Source organism: Coregonus lavaretus (genome assembly GCF_964263955.1).
Source record: "Coregonus lavaretus genome assembly, chromosome: 8".
Classification (NCBI taxonomy): Eukaryota; Metazoa; Chordata; class Actinopteri; order Salmoniformes; family Salmonidae; genus Coregonus; species Coregonus lavaretus.
In genome coordinates this window covers 55,226,911-55,247,185 of record NC_139995.1, presented here as the reverse complement: position 1 = coordinate 55,247,185, position 20,275 = coordinate 55,226,911, and the positions used below count along the sequence as shown (strand labels likewise).

Sequence of the window (20,275 nt, the reverse complement as noted above, 5' to 3'; positions counted from 1 at the left end):
TAGTAACCCTAGGTGTAAAATAGTAAATAATGGCTATTTCTCTGAAAGTTTTAAACTGTCAAGAGGAGTAAAACAAGGTTGTCAACTATCGGCATATCTATTTATCATGGCCATCGAAATACAGTGGGGAAAAAAAGTATTTAGTCAGACACCAATTGTGCAAGTTCTCCCACTTAAAAAGATGAGAGAGGCCTGTAATTTTCATCATAGGTACACGTCAACTATGACAGACAAATTGAGGGGAAAAAATCCAGAAAATCACATTGTAGGATTTTTTATGAATTTATTTGCAAATTATGGTGGAAAATAAGTATTTGGTCACCTACAAACAAGCAAGATTTCTGGCTCTCACAGACCTGTAACTTCTTATTTAAGAGGCTCCTCTGTCCTCCACTCATTACCTGTATTAATGGCACCTGTTTGAACTTGTTATCAGTATAAAAGACACCTGTCCACAACCTCAAACAGTCACACTCCAAACTCCACTATGGCCAAGACCAAAGAGCTGTCAAAGGACACCAGAAACAAAATTGTAGACCTGCACCAGGCTGGGAAGACTGAATATGCAATAAGTAAGCAGCTTGGTTTGAAGAAATCAACTGTGGGAGCAATTATTAGGACATGGAAGACATACAAGACCACTGATAATCTCCCTCGATCTGGGGCTCCACGCAAGATCTCACCCCGTGGGGTCAAAATGATCACAAGAACAGTGAGCAAAAATCCCAGAATCACACGGGGGGACCTAGTGAATGACCTGCAGAGAGCTGGGACCAAAGTAACAAAGCCTACCATCAGTAACACACTACGCCACCAGGGACTCAAATCCTGCAGTGCCAAACGTGTCCCCCTGCTTAAGCCAGTACATGTCCAGGCCCATCTGAAGTTTGCTAGAGTGCATTTGGATGATCCAGAAGAGGATTGGGAGAATGTCATATGGTCAGATGAAACCAAAATATAACTTTTTGGTCAAAACTCAACTCGTCGTGTTTGGAGGACAAAGAATGCTGAGTTGCATCCAAAGAACACCATACCTACTGTGAAGCATGGGGGTGGAAACATCAAGCTTTGGGGCTGTTTTTCTGCAAAGGGACCAGGACGACTGATCCGTGTAAAGGAAAGAATGAATGGGGCCATGTATCGTGAGATTTTGAGTGAAAACCTCCTTCCATCAGCAAGGGCAGTGAAGATGAAACGTGGCTGGGTCTTTCAGCATGACAATGATCCCAAACACACCGCCCGGGCAACGAAGGAGTGGCTTCGTAAGAAGCATTTCAAGGTCCTGGAGTGGCCTAGCCAGTCTCCAGATCTCAACCCCATAGAAAATCTTTGGAGGGAGTTGAAAGTCCGTGTTGCCCAGCGACAGCCCCAAAACATCACTGCTCTAGAGGAGATCTGAATGGAGGAATGGGCCAAAATAGCAGCAACAGTGTGTGAAAACCTTGTGAAGACTTACAGAAAACGTTTGACCTGTGTCATTGCCAACAAAGGGTATATAACAAAGTATTGAGAAACTTTTGTTATTGACCAAATACTTATTTTCCACCATAATTTGCAAATAAATTCATTAAAAAAATCCTACAATGTGATTTTCTGGATATTTTTTTCTCATTTTGTCTGTCATAGTTGACGTGTACCTACAGTGAGGAAAAAAAGTATTTAGTCAGCCACCAATTGTGCAAGTTCTCCCACTTAAAAAGATGAGAGAGGCCTGTCATTTTCATCATATGTACATGTCAACTATGACAGACAAAATGAGAAAAAAAAATCCAGAAAATCACATTGTAGGATTTTTTATGAATTTATTTGCAAATTATGGTGGAAAATAAGTATTTGGTCACCTACAAACAAGCAAGAGTTCTGGCTCTCACAGACCTGTAACTTCTTCTTTAAGAGTCTCCTCTGTCCTCCACTCGTTACCTGTATTAATGGCACCTGTTTGAACTTGTTTTCAGTATAAAATAAACCTGTCCACAACCTCAAACAGTCACATTCCAAACTCCACTATGGCCAAGACCAAAGAGCTGTCAAAGGACACCAGAAACAACATTGTAGACCTGCACCAGGATGGGAAGACTGAATCTGCAATAGGTAAGCAGCTTGGTTTGAAGAAATCAACTGTGGGAGCAATTATTAGGACATGGAAGACATACAAGACCACTGATAATCTCCCTCGATCTGGGGCTCCACGCAAGATCTCACCCTGTGGGGTCAAAATGATCACAAGAACGGTGAGCAAAAATCCCAGAACCACACGGGGGGACCTAGTGAATGACCTGCAGAGAGCTGGGACCAAAGTAATAAAGCCTACCATCAGTAACACACTACGCCGCCAGGGACTCAAATCCTGCAGTGCCAGACGTGTCCCCCTGCTTAAGCCAGTGCATGTCCAGGCCCGTCTGAAATTTGCTAGAGTGCATTTGGATGATCCAGAAGAGGATTGGGAGAATGTCATATGGTCAGATGAAACCAAAATATAACTTTTTGGTAAAAACTCAACTCGTCGTGTTTGGAGGACAAAGAATGCTGAGTTGCATCCAAAGAACACCATACCTACTGTGAAGCATGGGGGTGGAAACATCATGCTTTGGGGCTGTTTTTCTGCAAAGGGACCAGGACGACTGATCCGTGTAAAGGAAAGAATGAATGGGGCCATGTATCGTGAGATTTTGAGTGAAAACCTCCTTCCATCAGCAAGGGCATTGAAGATGAAACGTGGCTGGGTCTTTCAGCATGACAATGATCCCAAACACACCACCCGGGCAACGAAGGAGTGGCTTCGTAAGAAGCATTTCAAGGTCCTGGAGTGGCCTAGCCAGTCTCCAGATCTCAACCCCATAGAAGATCTTTGGAGGGAGTTGAAAGTCCGTGTTGCCCAGCGACAGCCCCAAAACATCACTGCTCTAGAGGAGATCTGCATGGAGGAATGGGCCAAAATACCAGCAAGTGTGTGAAAACCTTGTGAAGACTTACAGAAAACATTTGACCTGTGTCATTGCCAACAAAGGGTATATAACAAAGTATTGAGAAACTGTTGTTATTGACCAAATACTTATTTTCCACCATAATTTGCAAATAAATTCATAAAAAATCCTACAATGTGATTTTCTGGATTTTTTTTCTCATTTTGTCTGTCATAGTTGACGTGTACCTATGATGAAAATTACAGGCCTCTCTCATCTTTTTAAGTGGGAGAACTTGCACAATTGGTGGCTGACTAAATACTTTTTCCCCCCACTGTAGCTGTTAAAATCAGATCCAACAATAATATCAAGGGATTAGAAATCCAGGGCTTAAAAACAAAGGTGTCATTGTACGCTGATAATTTATGTTTTCTTTTAAATCCACAACTTGAATCCCTTCACAGCCTCATAGAAGATCTACATTTTCTAACCTCTCTGGATTACAACCAAATTATGATAAATGTACTATATTACGTATTGGATCACTAAAAAATACAAAATGTACATTACCATGTAGTTTACCAATAAAATGGTGTGATGGTGTTGTGGATATACTCGGAATACATATTCCAAATGAAATAAATGATCTCACTCCAACACATTTTAATAGAAAGTTAGCAAAAATAGATAAGATCTTGCTACCATGGAAAGGTAAATACCTGTCTATTTGTGGAAAAAATCACCCTGATTAACTCTTTAGTATTATCCCAGTTTACCTATTTTCTTATGGTCTTGCCTACGCCTAGCGAACAGTTTTTTAAATTATATGAGAAAAAAAGATTCAATTTTATTTGGAACGGCAAGCCAGACAAAATTAAACGGGACTATTTATATAATGAACAGTGGCGGCTGGTGAAAAATATTCTCGGTGGGGCTGTGCCATACTTTTTTTTTCCTGTAACCATCGCGATATATTTTAACACAAACTGCAGGACAGCAGTGCTCAGTGAAACATTCAGTAATTATTTAATGCCAATATTAAAAAGTTGAGGCATTCTTACACAAAAACATATTACACAAACCCAAGCCTTTCATTTGCATTTAAAGTGAACTTTTCACCATTGGTAGTAAACAGGCAACGCAACAGGCATGCTGTCAGAACAGAGTGGAAAGTGGACAATAACATGAAATTATTATAAAGTTTATAGGAAATCTTACACTGTATAAAAGGATGTATAATATAGAAATGGATATCAAGTGGATGAACTCTAACCTTTGACTGGAAGAATAGCATACAGTATTTTATGATCATACTAAATGTGACTAATTGTTAATGTGCTCCAGAACTGCAACAATTCATTGATACAAAACAACATATATACAGTAATATTAGCAAAGACACTATTAAGACTTTCTAGAGTACCATATATAACTGGATTTTTTATGCTAAGGTCAACTATATACAAAGAAACATGCGGCCAGAGCTGCTCTGTGTGTGTGTGTCTGTCATCTTATTTGTACAGGAATTTTGCCCGTCTGTCCTTCTGAGTGGCAAACCTCTCAATGACCCTTTGATTAAAGTCAGGAATGTCCCTGACAAGTTTCTTCTCCATGGAGAGCATGGCCAGAGCGTTCAGGCGATCCTGTGTCATGCTGTTTCTCAGGAAGGTCTTGATCCTTTTCAGTGTAGAGAAGCACCTTTCTGACTCAGCAGTTGTCATGGGTGTGGTGATGAGGATCTTGAGGAGGCTGGCAGTCTCTGTGAAAGTGCTCTGAAGGTTGTTCTCCATGAAGAACTGGTACAGGGGCACTGCACCACTACAAGCCTTGAACTCACTGTTCTCATAGATGAGGGACAGTTCGGTTTTGAGCTTGGCCTTGTTCAACATGGGGTACGCCTCCACGGTTGTTTCAAGCGCTGTATCGGGGAACTTCACACTGTGTTGTGGGAACAACTCTCCGTGCAATAGTGTTGCGCTGATGAGGTGCTGGGTGAAGGAGAACCTCTCTTTGGCATGACTCAGGATGGTATCACATACCTGTAAAAGATACATCATCAGCTTTAATTTGCAATTAAGCTATTTTGATGCAAGTGATCCTGACTGACACATGCCTATGTCCAACTCAAGTATATGATTACCAAGGTGCTGATTGTTCAGGGTTTTGGCTACATACTACCAGGCCTGAAAAAAGTTCTAGGGGGAAACACTGACAATTACATCACAACTTACCTCTATAGCCAACCTCTGTTGTTCTCCTGGTCCCAGCATCCTCCGTCGCTTGATGGGCTGTTGCTGCTCGTCAGATGCGCTGTCCCCACACAAAGAGGGAATTGAGGCCCTGGGTCCAAAAAATAAAGTTTAATTTGATAACTTGCAATCAGACTTCTTAACTCACTGTAATTCCCCCTCAACACACAACCGTGACTTTTATATATATATATATATATATATATATATATATATATATATATATATATATATATATATATATATATATATATATATATATATATATATAGACAGACAGACAGACAGACAGACAGACAGACAGATAGTGTGTATATACACACAAACTATGTCTAGTAACTGCTTTTAACCTGTGATGTACATAATTAACTGATGTTATTACGTTTTAAAGCCTTTTTCTATTACATTTGTGAGAGGGATGCAACATCATTTTGTTCTGCTGTGCACTTAGCAATAAAGTTAATCTTCAATAACAACTAGGCCTCTTCTAGAAATTGACCTGGTGGACACCTGAATAATTATTACAAACTGTGTAGTACTTTCCTGCATTATTATCAACGTCTGATTGTGTCTTCTCTTTCCTTTTAAAATACTAAAACAAATATAATTGTGACGGCTCTATGATAATCACTCACTTTGATGACCAGACACATTTAGGCTTTTAAACTGTTGTAAGTGAACTATTCATCTTTCTAACAACATCTTTATCAGCCAATAGTAAATATAGTTATTTACCTGATTGTTAGCATGCTGTCTGTGAACCTCTGGACAAGTGCTTTAATGAAGACAGGGTCGATGTTCCTCTTCTGCAGCTGGCTGAAAAGCATGTCCACATTTGGCATGATCTTGTGGAACAGTGCCAGGAAAAAACAGAAAGCCTCGTCTTCGAGCATCCTCACAAAGCCCCCAGCCTCTCTGACAGTCGGGGCATCAAAGTTCCCAGAGTCTCTGATGGTCTGGAAACACGTTAGGAGGTCATCCCTGTACTCGTACACAGTGTTTACAGCGCGACTGTGGAAGTTCCACCGTGTTGTAGAGGCTCTGGGGAGTCTATGCGCAACCACTTCGTCAAGCACGGTGGTTCGCTTTGGAGACCTGGAGAAGAAAGCAGAAAATCCTGCAAGGTCGGAAAAGAAAGTGCCGATCCTGGGGATGCGTGAAGTAGCCTGCTGCATGATGAGGTTCAGCTGATGTGCATAGCAGTGGACGTAGTGCGCATTTTCGTACACATCCACTATTTTACGCTGCACTCCGCCGGTGGCTCCCCTCATCACACTTGCTCCGTCGTAAGCCTGGGCAATAAGTTTGGCCTTTTGTCCATGTGAGAGTATGGTGCTGAGCCTCTCCAGCAGCGCTGTAGCGATGGTGTCGGCGGTTGCGTTCTCGATCAAAATGAACTCGAAAAAACGCTCTTGGACGTTACTTTTAGCATCGATGTAGCGTATCACAAGCACCAACTGGCAGTGGGTGGAAACGTCAGTCGTCTCGTCAGCTTGAATGGCGATAAAATCAGCACTCTTTACTTCCTCCAGGATGTAATCCTTAAGCACTGACAGCATACAGTCCAACAGCTCGTTCTGTATCGTCTTTGACGTGCCCTTAAAAACGGTAGCTGTCTTCAGGTGCTCCTCCAGCACACAAATCCACTAAGCCCCGGAAAATGCCGGGGTTGTCCGAGGAGTCAGTCTCCTCGTGCCCACGCAAGGCCAACTCAAAAGCCCCACAGAACTTCACACAATCGATAATTTTGGATAGAATGTGCCTGTTTTTATCCACCTCCTCATTGTGTTTCCTCACCGCAATCCTGTGGCCGTCATCCAGCTGCGTAGCAATGTTCACCCTTCCTAATACAGCTAGCTTTACAGAGTTGTCCATGTGTGCCCTGGTGTTCTCATGTTTCTTTACCTTCTCTGACAGGTGCTTCATATCCCTCACTCCGGTACCTGTCCATGCTGAATCTGACCCTGTCGTTTTAAAAAGCAAGCACGGAAAGCAAAATAAAGCATTAGCATCAGTGCACCCAGCTAGCCAAGCCTTCCTGGTGTACCAGCTACGGGAGAAGCCGCGCATATACTGCTTCCCTTTCTCGCTAGCCTGCTGTCTGATTGAGAGGTCAGGTTGATCTGGGCCCAGCTCTTTCACCCGAACTTTCTCTGACAAAGTTCTCCTCTCAAACGGATCTTGGAGGAGAGATTTCACCGAGTTAGGGTTGGGTCTTGGAGGAGTAACGTTTGCGCTCGCCATTGTCGTCTAGTAAAAATGGCGCCACTGGAGCCCGGTCCTTATTTTATCAGGGGCGAGCTTGGGGCGATAAAATAATCGCCCTCCTTGGATTCGATTTAAGATCGCTGATTGGCTACATTTTATGTCATACATTCATATCTTAAATTAGCAATTGGCTTAACTGCTACGTAGACCCGCCTCCTCGGGGCACTTTCTGTATCGCCCAGAGCTGACGAGGCGTTTGACAGGCAGAGGAAAGGTTGCGAATATGATTTTCTATCATATCTTACACATATTACTGTGTGCATTCCATATTTCAAACACACAAATATTGACATACTGATGTTTTTATTATTATTATTATTATTTATTTTTTATTTTATTTTTTTAAATAATTTTATTTAAGGGGGCGGCGCCCTAGCGCCCTCTATCGGCCAGCCGCCACTGATAATGAATATGAATTCGGAGGACAGAAATGATTAAATATTAAAGCATTAGACCTATCACTAAAAGCTTCAGTCATACAAATTTTATACTTAAATCCGAACTGGTTCTCTAGCAAATTAGTAAAATAGTCTCACCCCATGTTCAAGAATGGCCTTTTTCCCTTTATTCAGATTACAACCTCTCACTTTCAGTTATTTGAAAAGGAAATCATCTCCCAAATATCGCTATTTCTAAAACAAGCCATAGAAAGTTGGTTGCAATTTCAATTTAATCCTCCCGAAACGACAGAACAAATAATGCAACAAATATTGTGGTTAAACTCAAATATACTAATTGATAAGAAACCATTCTTTTTTTGAGAAAATGTTTAAAAAAGGTATAATCTTCGTAAATGATATCATAGGTAGGACTGGTGGAGTTATGTCGCACATGCAGCTAACAAAAACATATAGAAATGTCTGCTCTACCCAAAGTTACAACCAAATAATTGCAGCATTACCGCAAAAATGGAAGAGGAAAGTGGAAGGGGGAAAAAGTAAGGAACTTGTCTGTTGGCCCTGGATTACATAACAAAATTGGTTAAAGAAAATTGTGATAAATAAAAAAGTATACCAGTTTCATTTAAGGACCAAAGGATTGACAGCCGTCCCATAGAGATTGCAAAATAGTTGGGAAGAGATTTTTGACGTACCGATTCCATGGCATAGTGTTTATGAACTGATATGCAAAACGACGCCAGATTCAAAACTTATAATTTTTCAATGTAAATGATTATACAAAATTCTTGCTGCCAATATAATGTTATTTATATGGGGGATACAATCTTCCCAGCTCTGCAGATTTTGCTGCGAAGAGACAGAATCATTAGATCATTTGTTTTGGTACTGTCCATTTGTAGCTTGTTTTTGGTCACAGGTCCAGGAATGGCTGAAGGATTGCAATATTTACCTGGAGCTAACCCTGCAGATTGCACTACTGGGTGATCTGAAAAGTCATAGTCAATCGATCAACAATATAATAATACTTTTAGCAAAAATGTTTATTTTCAATTTACAATCTATAGAAACAATGAGAATAGAAGGGTTCAGAACTTTTGTGAAACATCACAGTACAGTTGAAAAATATATGGCAAATTGAAATCCAATATGGATGGTGTTAAGAGATAGATGGGAGGTGTTGAATGGAGTTGAAGGATGGGACTAATAACAACAACAAGATAACTAATGTAAAGCATACTGTGTCCATAATAAGTATATAGGTTATAGGTTGAGAGCTTTTGTGAAAGAGCACAGTTAGAAAGATATGGCATATAGAAGCAAACCGGATGGACATCATGAAAATGATCGGAGAGGTTGAGGGTAGAGGAAGTTCAGGAGTAAATACAAACAAAATAGATTTTTTGTAAAATTGACTGTGTTCATAAAATGTATATAGTATGTATAAGCTGGAAGTAGAGGCCTAAGCGTTGTTGTTCACTAGTTTACTCCAATTAGGGAAGGGGTGGTGGGGTTGGAAAGGAATAAAGGGAAATATATATATTTTTAAAAGGGATATGTATATATACACTACCGTTCAAAGTTTGGGGTCACTTAGAAATGTCCTTGTTTTCGAAAGAAAATAAAAAAAATTGTCCATTAAAATAACATTAAATTGATCAGAAATACAGTGTAGACATTGTTAATGTTGTAAATGGCTATTGTAGCTGGAAATGGCTGATTCTTTAATGGAATATCTACATACAGTGGGGGAAAAAAGCATTTAGTCAGCCACCAATTGTGCACGTTCTCCCACTTAAAAAGATGAGAGAGGCCTGTAATTTTCATCATAGGTACACGTCAACTATGACAGACAAAATGAGGGAAAAAAATCCAGAAAATCACATTGTAGGATTTTTTATGAATTTATTTGCAAATTATGGTGGAAAATAAGTATTTGGTCAATAACAAAAGTTTCCCAATACTTTGTTATATACCCTTTGTTGGCAATGACACAGGTCAAACGTTTTCTGTAAGTCTTCACAAGGTTTTCACACACTTGCTGGTATTTTGGCCCTTTCCTCCATGCAGATCTCCTAGAGCAGTGATGTTTTGGGGCTGTCGCTGGGCAACACAGACTTTCAACTCCCTCCAAAGATCTTCTATGGGGTTGAGATCTGGAGACTGGCTAGGCCACTCCAGGACCTTGAAATGCTTCTTACGAAGCCACTCCTTCGTTGCCCGGGCGGTGTGTTTGGGATCATTGTCATGCTGAAAAACCCAGCCACGTTTCATCTTCAATGCCCTTGCTGATGGAAGGAGGTTTTCACTCAAAATCTCACGATACATGGCCCCATTCATTCTTTCCTTTACACAGATCAGTCGTCCTGGTCCCTTTGCAGAAAAACAGCCCCAAAGCATGATGTTTCCACCCCCATGCTTCACAGTAGGTATGGTGTTATTTGGATGCAACTCAGCATTCTTTGTCCTCCAAACACGACGAGTTGAGTTTTTACCAAAAAGTTATATTTTGGTTTCATCTGACATTCTCCCAATCCTCTTCTGGATCATCCAAATGCACTCTAGCAAACTTCAGACGGGCCTGGACATGTACTGGCTTAAGCAGGGGGACACGTTTTGCACTGCAGGATTAGAGTCCCTGGCGGCATAGTGTGTTACTGATGGTAGGCTTTGTTACTTTGGTCCCAGCTCTCTGCAGGTCATTCACTAGGTCCCCCCGTGTGGTTCTGGGATTTTTGCTCACCGTTCTTGTGATCATTTTGACCCCACGGGGTGAGATCTTGCGTGGAGCCCCAGATCGAGGGAGATTATCAGTGGTCTTGTATGTCTTCCATTTCCTAATAATTGCTCCCACAGTTGATTTCTTCAAACCAAGCTGCTTACCTATTGCAGATTCAGTCTTCCCAGACTGGTGCAGGTCTACACTTTTGTTTCTGGTGTCCTTTGACAGCTCTTTGGTCTTGGCCATAGTGGAGTTTGGAGTGTGACTGTTTGAGGTTGTGGACAGGTGTCTTTTATACTGATAACAAGTTCAAACAGGTGCCATTAATACAGGTAACGAGTGGAGGACAGAGGAGCCTCTTAAAGAAGAAGTTACAGGTCTGTGAGAGCCAGAAATTTGTAGGTGACCAAATACTTATTTTCCACCATAATTTGCAAATAAATTCATTAAAAATCCTACAATGTGATTTTCTGGATTTTTTTCTCTCAATTTGTCTGTCATAGTTGACGTGTACCTATGATGAAAATTACAGGCCTCTCTCATCTTTTTAAGTGGGAGAACTTGCACAATTGGTGGCTGACAATACTTTTTTCCCCCACTGTAGGCCCATTATCAGCAACCATCAGTCCTGTGTTCCAATGGCACATTGTGTTTGCTAATCCAAGTTTATCATTTTAAAAGGCTAATTGATCATTAGAAAACCCTTTTGCAATTATGTTAGCACAGCTGAAAACTGTTATGCTGATTAAAGAAGCAATAAAACTGGCCTTCTTGAGACTAGTTGAGTATCTGGAGCATCAGCAATTGTGGGTTCGATTACAGGATCAAAATGGCCAGAAACAAATAACTTTCTTCTGAAACTCGTCAGTCTATTGTTGTTCTAAGAAATTAAGGGTATTCCATGCGAGAAACTGCCAAGAAACTTAAGATCTCGTACAACGCTGTGTACTACTCCCTTCACAGAACAGCGCAAACTGGCTCTAACCAGAATAGAAAGAGGAGTGGGAGGCCCCGGTGCACAACTGAGCAAGAGGACAAATACATGAGTGTGTCTAGTTTGAGAAACAGACGCCTCACAGGTCCTCAACTGGCAGCTTCATTAAATAGTATCCGCAAAACACCAGTCTCAACGTCAACAGTGAGGAGGCGACTCCGGGATGCTGACCTTCTAGGCAGAGTTGCAAAGAAAAAGCCATTTGTCAGACTGCCCATCTTAATCTTTTATTTTTATTGGCCAGTCTGAGATATGGCTTTTTCTTTGCAACTCTGCCTAGGTGGTCAGCATCCCGGAGTAGCCTCTTCACTGTGTGTGTGACAGGTGTTTATAGACAGGTGTGTGTGTGGTGTTCATAAGAACCCCAGAACTAAACACTGTGATGCTGAGCACTAGGCAGCTAACATATTTAATGGAAAGACAGTTTGTGCATCAATTGGTAGAAAACATTACAAACTTTAAATCATTCATTCACAACCGAGAAGTTATCATTGAAGATATCCTTTATTATAGCATAGGATTAAAACATACAGGAAAAAATAGGTTTGGTCCACAAGAGAAAAATACAATTTAGGTCTGAAGATTTCAATCAGTCGTCAGTATCATCCTTTACAGGCTTGGGGGCAATTCAGGACAATTACAACACGGATTGAAATTACAATTACATTTAGGAGAAAAAAAATCAATTGAAAATAAATGGCACTTTATTTCACTTGACTACTGAACTGATACCAAATTGAGCCCAACCATAAAGCTTCATACATCCTTTACATGTCATCACATCTAAACCGCAACACAACAGGCGTAAGCTTTCTATCATACTATCAAAAAAGATGACATTCTTAAATATGTCACATCTACTAGTGAACCCAGCTCTACGCTTCTCTTCCTTCGGTGCCGATGGCTTCTGCACACTAACAAATACTAAAGAGGAAAACCCAGAGGAATTCATCTTAACCCAACAATAGAACCTTGAATGTTGTTCCACACAGGATCAACAAGCAACTGCAACTTGCTGCTAGGTTATAGACAATGTTCTGGATTAAACCATTGAGATCACTCGAAGGGGAACGTCTTGGGAAAACGATAGGAGTATTAGACAGTGAGTCAAAATGATGGTCTGCCCTTTAAAACATACATTTTTCCTTCACATCAATCATCAGGTTGTTCTGCTCAATTTGACAAAACTATATAGACTTGAGGTAATTACTACTAACACTACTTCCTTAATATTTTTTTTACTTCTAACAAGACACGCCTTAATATAATTCATACTTTCGAAACATAAAAAAAAAGATCATTAACAAAAAAACAAAGCTCCACAAAAATAGTTTCAAATGAAATGGCCCCTTAAATAATGAACTAAACCAACAGACTGAATCTTCACAATATCGTGAAGCCTGCCTGACATCATGCTTCGAAGTGTTCAGGGGAGAATCTTTGAAGCACACAACATTCTAAAAGTAGAATATTCTACAACAAGAATTCTAGAATACTCTTGAACCATTTCAAATAATCTTGGTAAGAAACGGATAGCTAGCACGGCAATAAAAGACCACTGAATACTCACAACCCTATCAATACCAAACAAACACCGAATATCGATTCCAGACCAAAGCCAGAATGGTAGTGCGTGTAGGTTATCACCTGATCAGTTATGAGTTAGTTTGGACTCAGAGCGAGTTCGAGACAGTCAAAGCATTTAAAATTAACCCAACGCTTTTTCACAATGGCCAAATGTTACGACTTTAATTGAAGTTAAAATACCCAATATTAGTTGTTGTGGAGTAGCATCAATACTTAGTTGGGGGTCATTTCAACCTTAGGCCTGAATATAGATTCAAGATTGGCGATTTGTGAGAGAGTTCAGCACAAAAAGGGAATGCATTGAGGTAAGGCATAGAGATAGACCATTGAGAGAAAATAAGTCAAAAGATCTTTTAGCGGGACAAATATAAATCAAACATTGATACATAACCATAACGGCCTGCTAGGTGACTTTCAAAAAGATATCCTATAGTTACCACCAGCAGTAAAGGAGATCTATATCTAAGATGTTTATCTACGTTTTCCTAAAAAATCAAGGGCGTATTTATGAATGTCCCACACTTCTCTTCCTCCTCCCAGAGAGAATGGCCACTCTTGTTCCTCGGTTGGCCTGTTTTTCTTCGACATCATCATCATCTCTAAGTGTTTCTGATTCCCAGTGCTTGTTCCAGCTCCTGCCTTCTCTGCTGGACCTGAAATACATAAAAAAAATAAAAAATTAAGAGATTAAAATGCAGATAAATAACTATATTAATTTCATAAATGGAAATTCAATTTCATAGAGCACTTTAGAAGGGATTACAGCATTTGCTATAAGTGAAAGGAATACCAGGTTAACATCAGGCAAATACCAGTACTGTAAAATAAAGTACAACTGAAAATCATGTTCAGAGAATGTGTTTTCAAGTATTTAGTATGGCAGAAAAAAACACTTGGTGATTCAGCGATGACGACCCTCATGGAGAATGAATGGCAGAAGAGAGAGGGCTTTCCCTTGGCGTAGGTGTAGCGAAACACCCCCCACCGTACACCCCCCCACCTTACACACACACACCACGGTACACACACACACACACACCACCGTACACACACACACACACACACACACAACGGTACACACACACACAGAATGGTGGGAGGTGAGGAGGTTACCTTGGAGTAGAAGTAACGACACACTGCCTCCTGGGCCCAGGGTTGGAAATAGAACTCTGCTCTCCTCTCCTCTTCTGGGTTCGCAACCACATCAGTCATAGTCTGTAAAAAATAATCATATACATTAGAAACATACAACTTTTAGTAATACTTCCTTTAATAAAGCCTTTGGTTGTCATTGACAGTCCAGTCAGTCTGGGGTTTGGTCCTTGTCCAAGAATCAGCTGAACAAACACTACACATGGAACCTATGTCCATGGCAGCTAGCTAGTGCTAATGGCTAACCTACGTCCATGGCAGCTAGCTAGTGCTAATGGCTAACCTACGTCCATGGCAGCTAGCTAGTGCTAATGGCTAACGTACTTCCATGGCAGCTAGCTGGTGCTAATTGACTAACCTACGTCCATAGCAGCTAGCTAGTGCTAATGGCTAACCTTTGTCCATGTAACTAGCTAGTGCTAATGGCTAACCTACATCCATGGCAGCTAGCTAGTGTTAATGGCTAACACACTTCCATGGCAGCTAGCTAGTGCTAATGGCTAACCTACGTCCATGGCAGCTAGCTAGTGCTTATGGCTAACATACGTCCATGGCAGCTAGCTAGTGCTTATGGCTAACATACGTCCATGGCAGCTAGCTAATGCCTAACCAAGTCCATGACAACACAAGGAGAGGATCACGTTCAGCAAGACACACATCAAAATGTTTTGCAAAAGAAAACAACAAATCTGTATTTAAATGGACACAATTTCAAGTAGTATCTCCCTGTTTCACTTAATTTCAATGTATTTTCTTCTTAATGAACACGACCCAGATATTATGTAAAGGGTAATCAGTAACTGAACAGGACTACAGAGCTGTGGTTTCCCAGTGTGTTTGTTTACCTTAGGGTAAAGAAAATATAATATTGCTGCTCCCCACACATGGGGGCCTCTCATTTCTTATCTGAACTAGAATCAATCCTCAGCACCAGTTCTCTTAAATTTAGTTCATAGTTGACCTTGAGGTCCCTGCTCTGTGACTGCAGCCAGTGATTGGGGTACCTCCCTGTTTCCCGTTTTCTCCCTACTGAACTATGCCCCATAGTGGTGTTCCTGTTAGTTTACCCTGCGGCCCCTGAATTGTGACCACAGCCAATTAAAGTTAGTCCTAAATATTTCAAAAACTAAAAGCATTGCATTTGGGACAAATCATACACTAAACCTTAAACCTGAACTAAATCTTGTGATGAATAATGTAGAAATTGAGCAAGTTGAGGTGACTAAATAGCTTGGAGTAACCCTGGATTGTAAACTGTCATGGTCAAAACATGTTGATACAACAGTAGCTAGCATGGGGAGAGGTCTGTCCATAATAAAGTGCAGCTCTACCTTCTTAACAACACTATCAATAAGGCAGGTCCTACAGGCCCTAGTTTTGTAGCACCTGGCCTTCCGTTCAGTCGTGTGGTCAGGTGCCACAAAGAGGGACTTAGGAAAATTACAATTGGCCCAGAACAGGGCAGTACGACTGGCCCTTAAATGTACACGGAGAGCTAACATTAATAATATGCATGGCAATCTCTCATGGCTCAAAGTAGAGGACAGATTATCACTGCTTGTATTTGTGATAAGTATTGACATCTTTAAATGCAACGAGCTGTCTGTTTAAACTACTAGCACACAGCTCGGACACCCATGCATTACCCCACAAGACATGCCACCAGAGGTTTCTTCACAGTCCCCAAGTCCAGAACAGACTATAGGAGGCGCACAGTACTACATAGAGCCATGACTACATGGAACTCTATTCCACATCAGGTAACGGATGCAAGCAGTAAAATTAGATGTAAAAAAACAGATAAAAATGGAACAGTGAGGACTGTGAAGAGACACACACAGGACCACACAGACAATAACATACGCACTGTACACATGGATTTTCTATTGTAGATATGTAGTAGTAGAGTAGGGGCCTGAGGGAACACACTTCATGTGTTGTGAAATCTGTCCGTCATGTAATGTTTTTAATTGTATTTAACTGCCTTAATTTTGCTGGACCTCAGGAAGAGTAGCTGCTGCCTTGGCAGAAACTAATGGGGATCCATAATAAACCCCAGGAAGAGTAGCTGCTGCCTTGGCAGGAACTAATGGGGATCCATAATAAACCCCAGGAAGAGTAGCTGCTTCCTTGGCAGGAACTAATGGGGATCCATAATAAACCCCAGGAAGAGTAGCTGCTGCCTTGGCAGGAACTAATGGGGATCCATAATAAATACAAATACAGCCAGTCATTGATAAAGCCCTGAAGTACCTCCCTGTTTCATTCCCCGTTTCCTCCCTACTGAACTATGACCCACATGCAGCACTATGCCCCATAGTGGTGTTTTCCTGTGTGTTTACCTTGAGGTCCCGGCACTGTGACTGCAGCCAGTCGTTGATGAAGCCCTGGGGGTCTCTGGCGAAGCTCAACATGAACTCTCTCTGGGTCTTCAGCTGGTTGATCGTCTCTATGGTCTCATGGATCTACAGGGGAGGAAGAGAGATGGAGGGTCAATCCTAGCTCAACATCTAAATACACTGTATTGTCTAATGGATCTAATGGTCTGATGGATCTGAAGGGGAAGAAACAGCAAGATGGACGTCCAAACCAAGATGGATTATATAATAATAATAATATATAATATAATATGCCATTTAGCAGACGCTTTTATCCAAAGCGACTTACAGTCATGCGTGCATACATTTTTTTTTGTGTATGGGTGGTCCCGGGGATCGAACCCACAACCTTGGCGTTACAAGCGCCGTGCTCAACCAGCTGAGCTACAGAGAACCACAGGGTTAAGAGTTACTTTGTTTAGTTAGGTTTATTAGACCAGACAACAATGCAAATGGATCAATAGTTCAGTAAGATGTACCAGATTTAGCCAGCCGGCTAAACATCATCTGTAGTCCCTGTAGTAGAATATGTTCACTATAGCTCCTTCTTCAGTAGAGTAGATCATTCTGTCTCATCTCTGTAGTGTTTAATTGGCCTTTATCACAGCAGCTTGTCGAGGTCTCTCTGACCTTAGTCTGCACTCGTAACCTCAGCTACGACCTCTCTACAATTACAGGGATAAGACCTGCAGCCAATGCTACTGACAGGGTGTGTGTGTGTGTGTGTGTCAGAGTCCTTCCTGTGGGGTGTTGTTCTCTGTCTGTATTAACAGTCTGAACTTGAAGTAGGTGTACTGCTGCTGGAGAGGGATGAGGGCTGCCTATTTGTCCCTTTATTTCAGGTTCAGTGAGTTTCTCTGTACAGTCGGTTCCTGTCTGCTCCCAGTTCCTGCTGACTGTATTTAGGATCAATCAAAGGAATGCAATTTTTTTATTATTTTTTTATGTCGCCTCTATTTCTCACTCCTCCAGCGTTCTGACGATGGGCTGTACAATAGGAGAGACAAAAGGAGTGCGGAAAAACAGCTGTTTATTGCCTCAGCAACACAGCCTCAGAAAATCTCACCATAAGTGGGCGGCAGGTAGCTTAGCGGTTAAGAGCGTTGTGCCAGTAACCGAAAGGTCGCTGGTTCTAATCCCTGAGCCGACTAGGTGAAAAATCTGTCGATGTGCCCTTGAGCAAGGCACTTAACCCTAACTGCTCCTGTAAGTCGCTCTGGATAAGAGCGTCTGCTAAATGACTAAAATGTAAATGTATAAGAGGTTGTAGGCTAGATTCAGTCCCTTGATAATTAACGGACCACTGTAAACGTCAACTACAGCACGAGCACCATACATACCTTGTTGTCCAGGCCAGCTACGGACCACTGTAAACGTCAACTACAGCACGAGCACCATACATACCTTGTTGTCCAGGCCAGCTATGTCCTGCTGGCTGGTGGTGGACAGGAGGAAGGAGTTCATCTGGGTCTTCAGAGTGTCGTCCACCTCCACATCGATGTCATAGCAGGCCGTCTTCTTTTGGTCGTTGGGATCCACGCTGTAGAGACAGCGAGAAGTTAGATCATGCCGAATATCTTACACTACGGGTTCGTTCCAGATTGTATTTTCTTGCAGTCACGCCGCACACATCTCAGCAGAGTTTTAGATCATATTAACGTGGTTCCTGAGACATTTGAACACTTTTGTAGGCATTGTGAGATCTGATCATCTGAGCATTAAGTTATAAAAAAGGGCCAGGAGTTCTTCCTGACCACGGAAAAACTCCGGACCTTAGTGATGACATAATGAGGTGTTGACCCTAGTGGTGAGGACAGTGAGGTGTTGACCCTAGTGGTGAGGACAGTGAGGTGTTGACCCTAGTGGTGAGGACAGTGAGGTGTTGACCCTAGTGGTGAGGACAGTGAGGTGTTGACCCTAGTGGTGAGGACAGTGAGGTATTGACCCTAGTGGTGAGGACAGTGAGGTGTTGACCCTAGTGGTGAGGACAGTGAGGTGTTGACCCTAGTGGTGAGGACAGTGAGGTGTTGACCCTAGTGGTGAGGACAGTGAGGTGTTGACCCTAGTGGTGAGGACAGTGAGGTGTTGTTGCTGGAGGTTAGTGTTAGCCCTATCTGATGACATGGTTAATAATGATGGTCAGAGGTTAGCCCTACCTGATGCCATGGTTAATAATGATGGTCAGAGGTTAGCCCTACCTGATGCCATGGTTAATAATGATGGTCAGAGGTTAGTCCTACCTGATGCCATGGTTAATAATGATGGTCAGAGGTTACCTCTACCTGATGCCATGGTTAATAATGATGGTCAGAGGTTAGCCCTACCTGATGCCATGGTTAATAATGATGGTCAGAGGTTAGTCCTACCTGATGACATGGTTAATAATGATGGTCAGAGGTTACCCCTACCTGATGACATGGTTAATAATGATGGTCAGAGGTTAGCCCTATCTGATGCCATGGTTAATAATGATGGTCAGAGGTTAGTCCTACCTGATGACATGGTTAATAATGATGGTCAGAGGTTAGTCCTATCTGATGACATGGTTAATAATGATGGTCAGAGGTTAGTCCTATCTGATGACATGGTTAATAATGATGGTCAGAGGTTAGCCCTACCTGATGACATGGTTAATAATGATGGTCAGAGGTTAGTCCTATCTGATGACATGGTTAATAATGATGGTCAGAGGTTAGACCTACCTGATGACATGGTTAATAATGATGGTCAGAGGTTAGCCCTATCTGATGCCATGGTTAATAATGATGGTCAGAGGTTAGCCCTACCTGATGACATGGTTAATAATGATGGTCAGAGGTTAGTCCTACCTGATGCCATGGTTAATAATGATGGTCAGAGGTTAGGGTTAGTCCTACCTGATGACATGGTTAATAATGATGGTCAGAGGTTAGTCCTACCTGATGACATGGTTAATAATGATGGTCAGAGGTTAGCCCTACCTGATGACATGGTTAATAATGATGGTCAGAGGTTAGCCCTACCTGATGACATGGTTAATAATGATGGTCAGAGGTTAGCCCTACCTGATGACATGGTTAATAATGATGGTCAGAGGTTACCTCTACCTGATGACATGGTTAATAATGATGGTCAGAGGTTAGTCCTACCTGATGACATGGTTAATAATGATGGTCAGAGGTTAGTCCTACCTGATGACATGGTTAATAATGATGGTCAGAGGTTAGTCCTACCTGATGACATGGTTAATAATGATGGTCAGAGGTTACCCCTACCTGATGACATGGTTAATAATGATGGTCAGAGGTTAGCCCTATCTGATGTCATGGTTAATAATGATGGTCAGAGGTTAGCCCTACCTGATGACATGGTTAATAATGATGGTCAGAGGTTAGCCCTACCTGATGACATGGTTAATAATGATGGTCAGAGGTTAGGGTTAGTCCTACCTGATGACATGGTTAATAATGATGGTCAGAGGTTACCTCTACCTGATGACATGGTTAATAATGATGGTCAGAGGTTACCTCTACCTGATGACATGGTTAATAATGATGGTCAGAGGTTAGTCCTACCTGATGCCATGGTTAATAATGATGGTCAGAGGTTAGCCCTACCTGATGACATGGTTAATAATGATGGTCA

The 20,275-nt window shown here is 41.6% G+C and overlaps 1 protein-coding gene across 1 annotated transcript in view; it reads right to left on the bottom strand.

Moving 5' to 3' along the window:
- Positions 1-12,019: 12,019 nt before the first annotated feature.
- Positions 12,020-20,275, bottom strand: part of LOC311133623 (SWI/SNF-related matrix-associated actin-dependent regulator of chromatin subfamily D member 1) — a 31,651-nt gene continuing 23,395 nt past the window's right edge. The window contains exons 9-12 of the mRNA XM_084167143.1: positions 18,056-18,191; positions 16,616-16,738; positions 14,235-14,336; positions 12,020-13,774 (exon numbers count right to left, since the gene is read on the bottom strand). Of these exons, the coding sequence (XP_084023269.1) occupies positions 13,721-13,774; positions 14,235-14,336; positions 16,616-16,738; positions 18,056-18,191 (415 nt within the window). The 3' untranslated portion in view covers positions 12,020-13,720. The remainder of the gene's footprint in view (positions 13,775-14,234; positions 14,337-16,615; positions 16,739-18,055; positions 18,192-20,275) is intronic.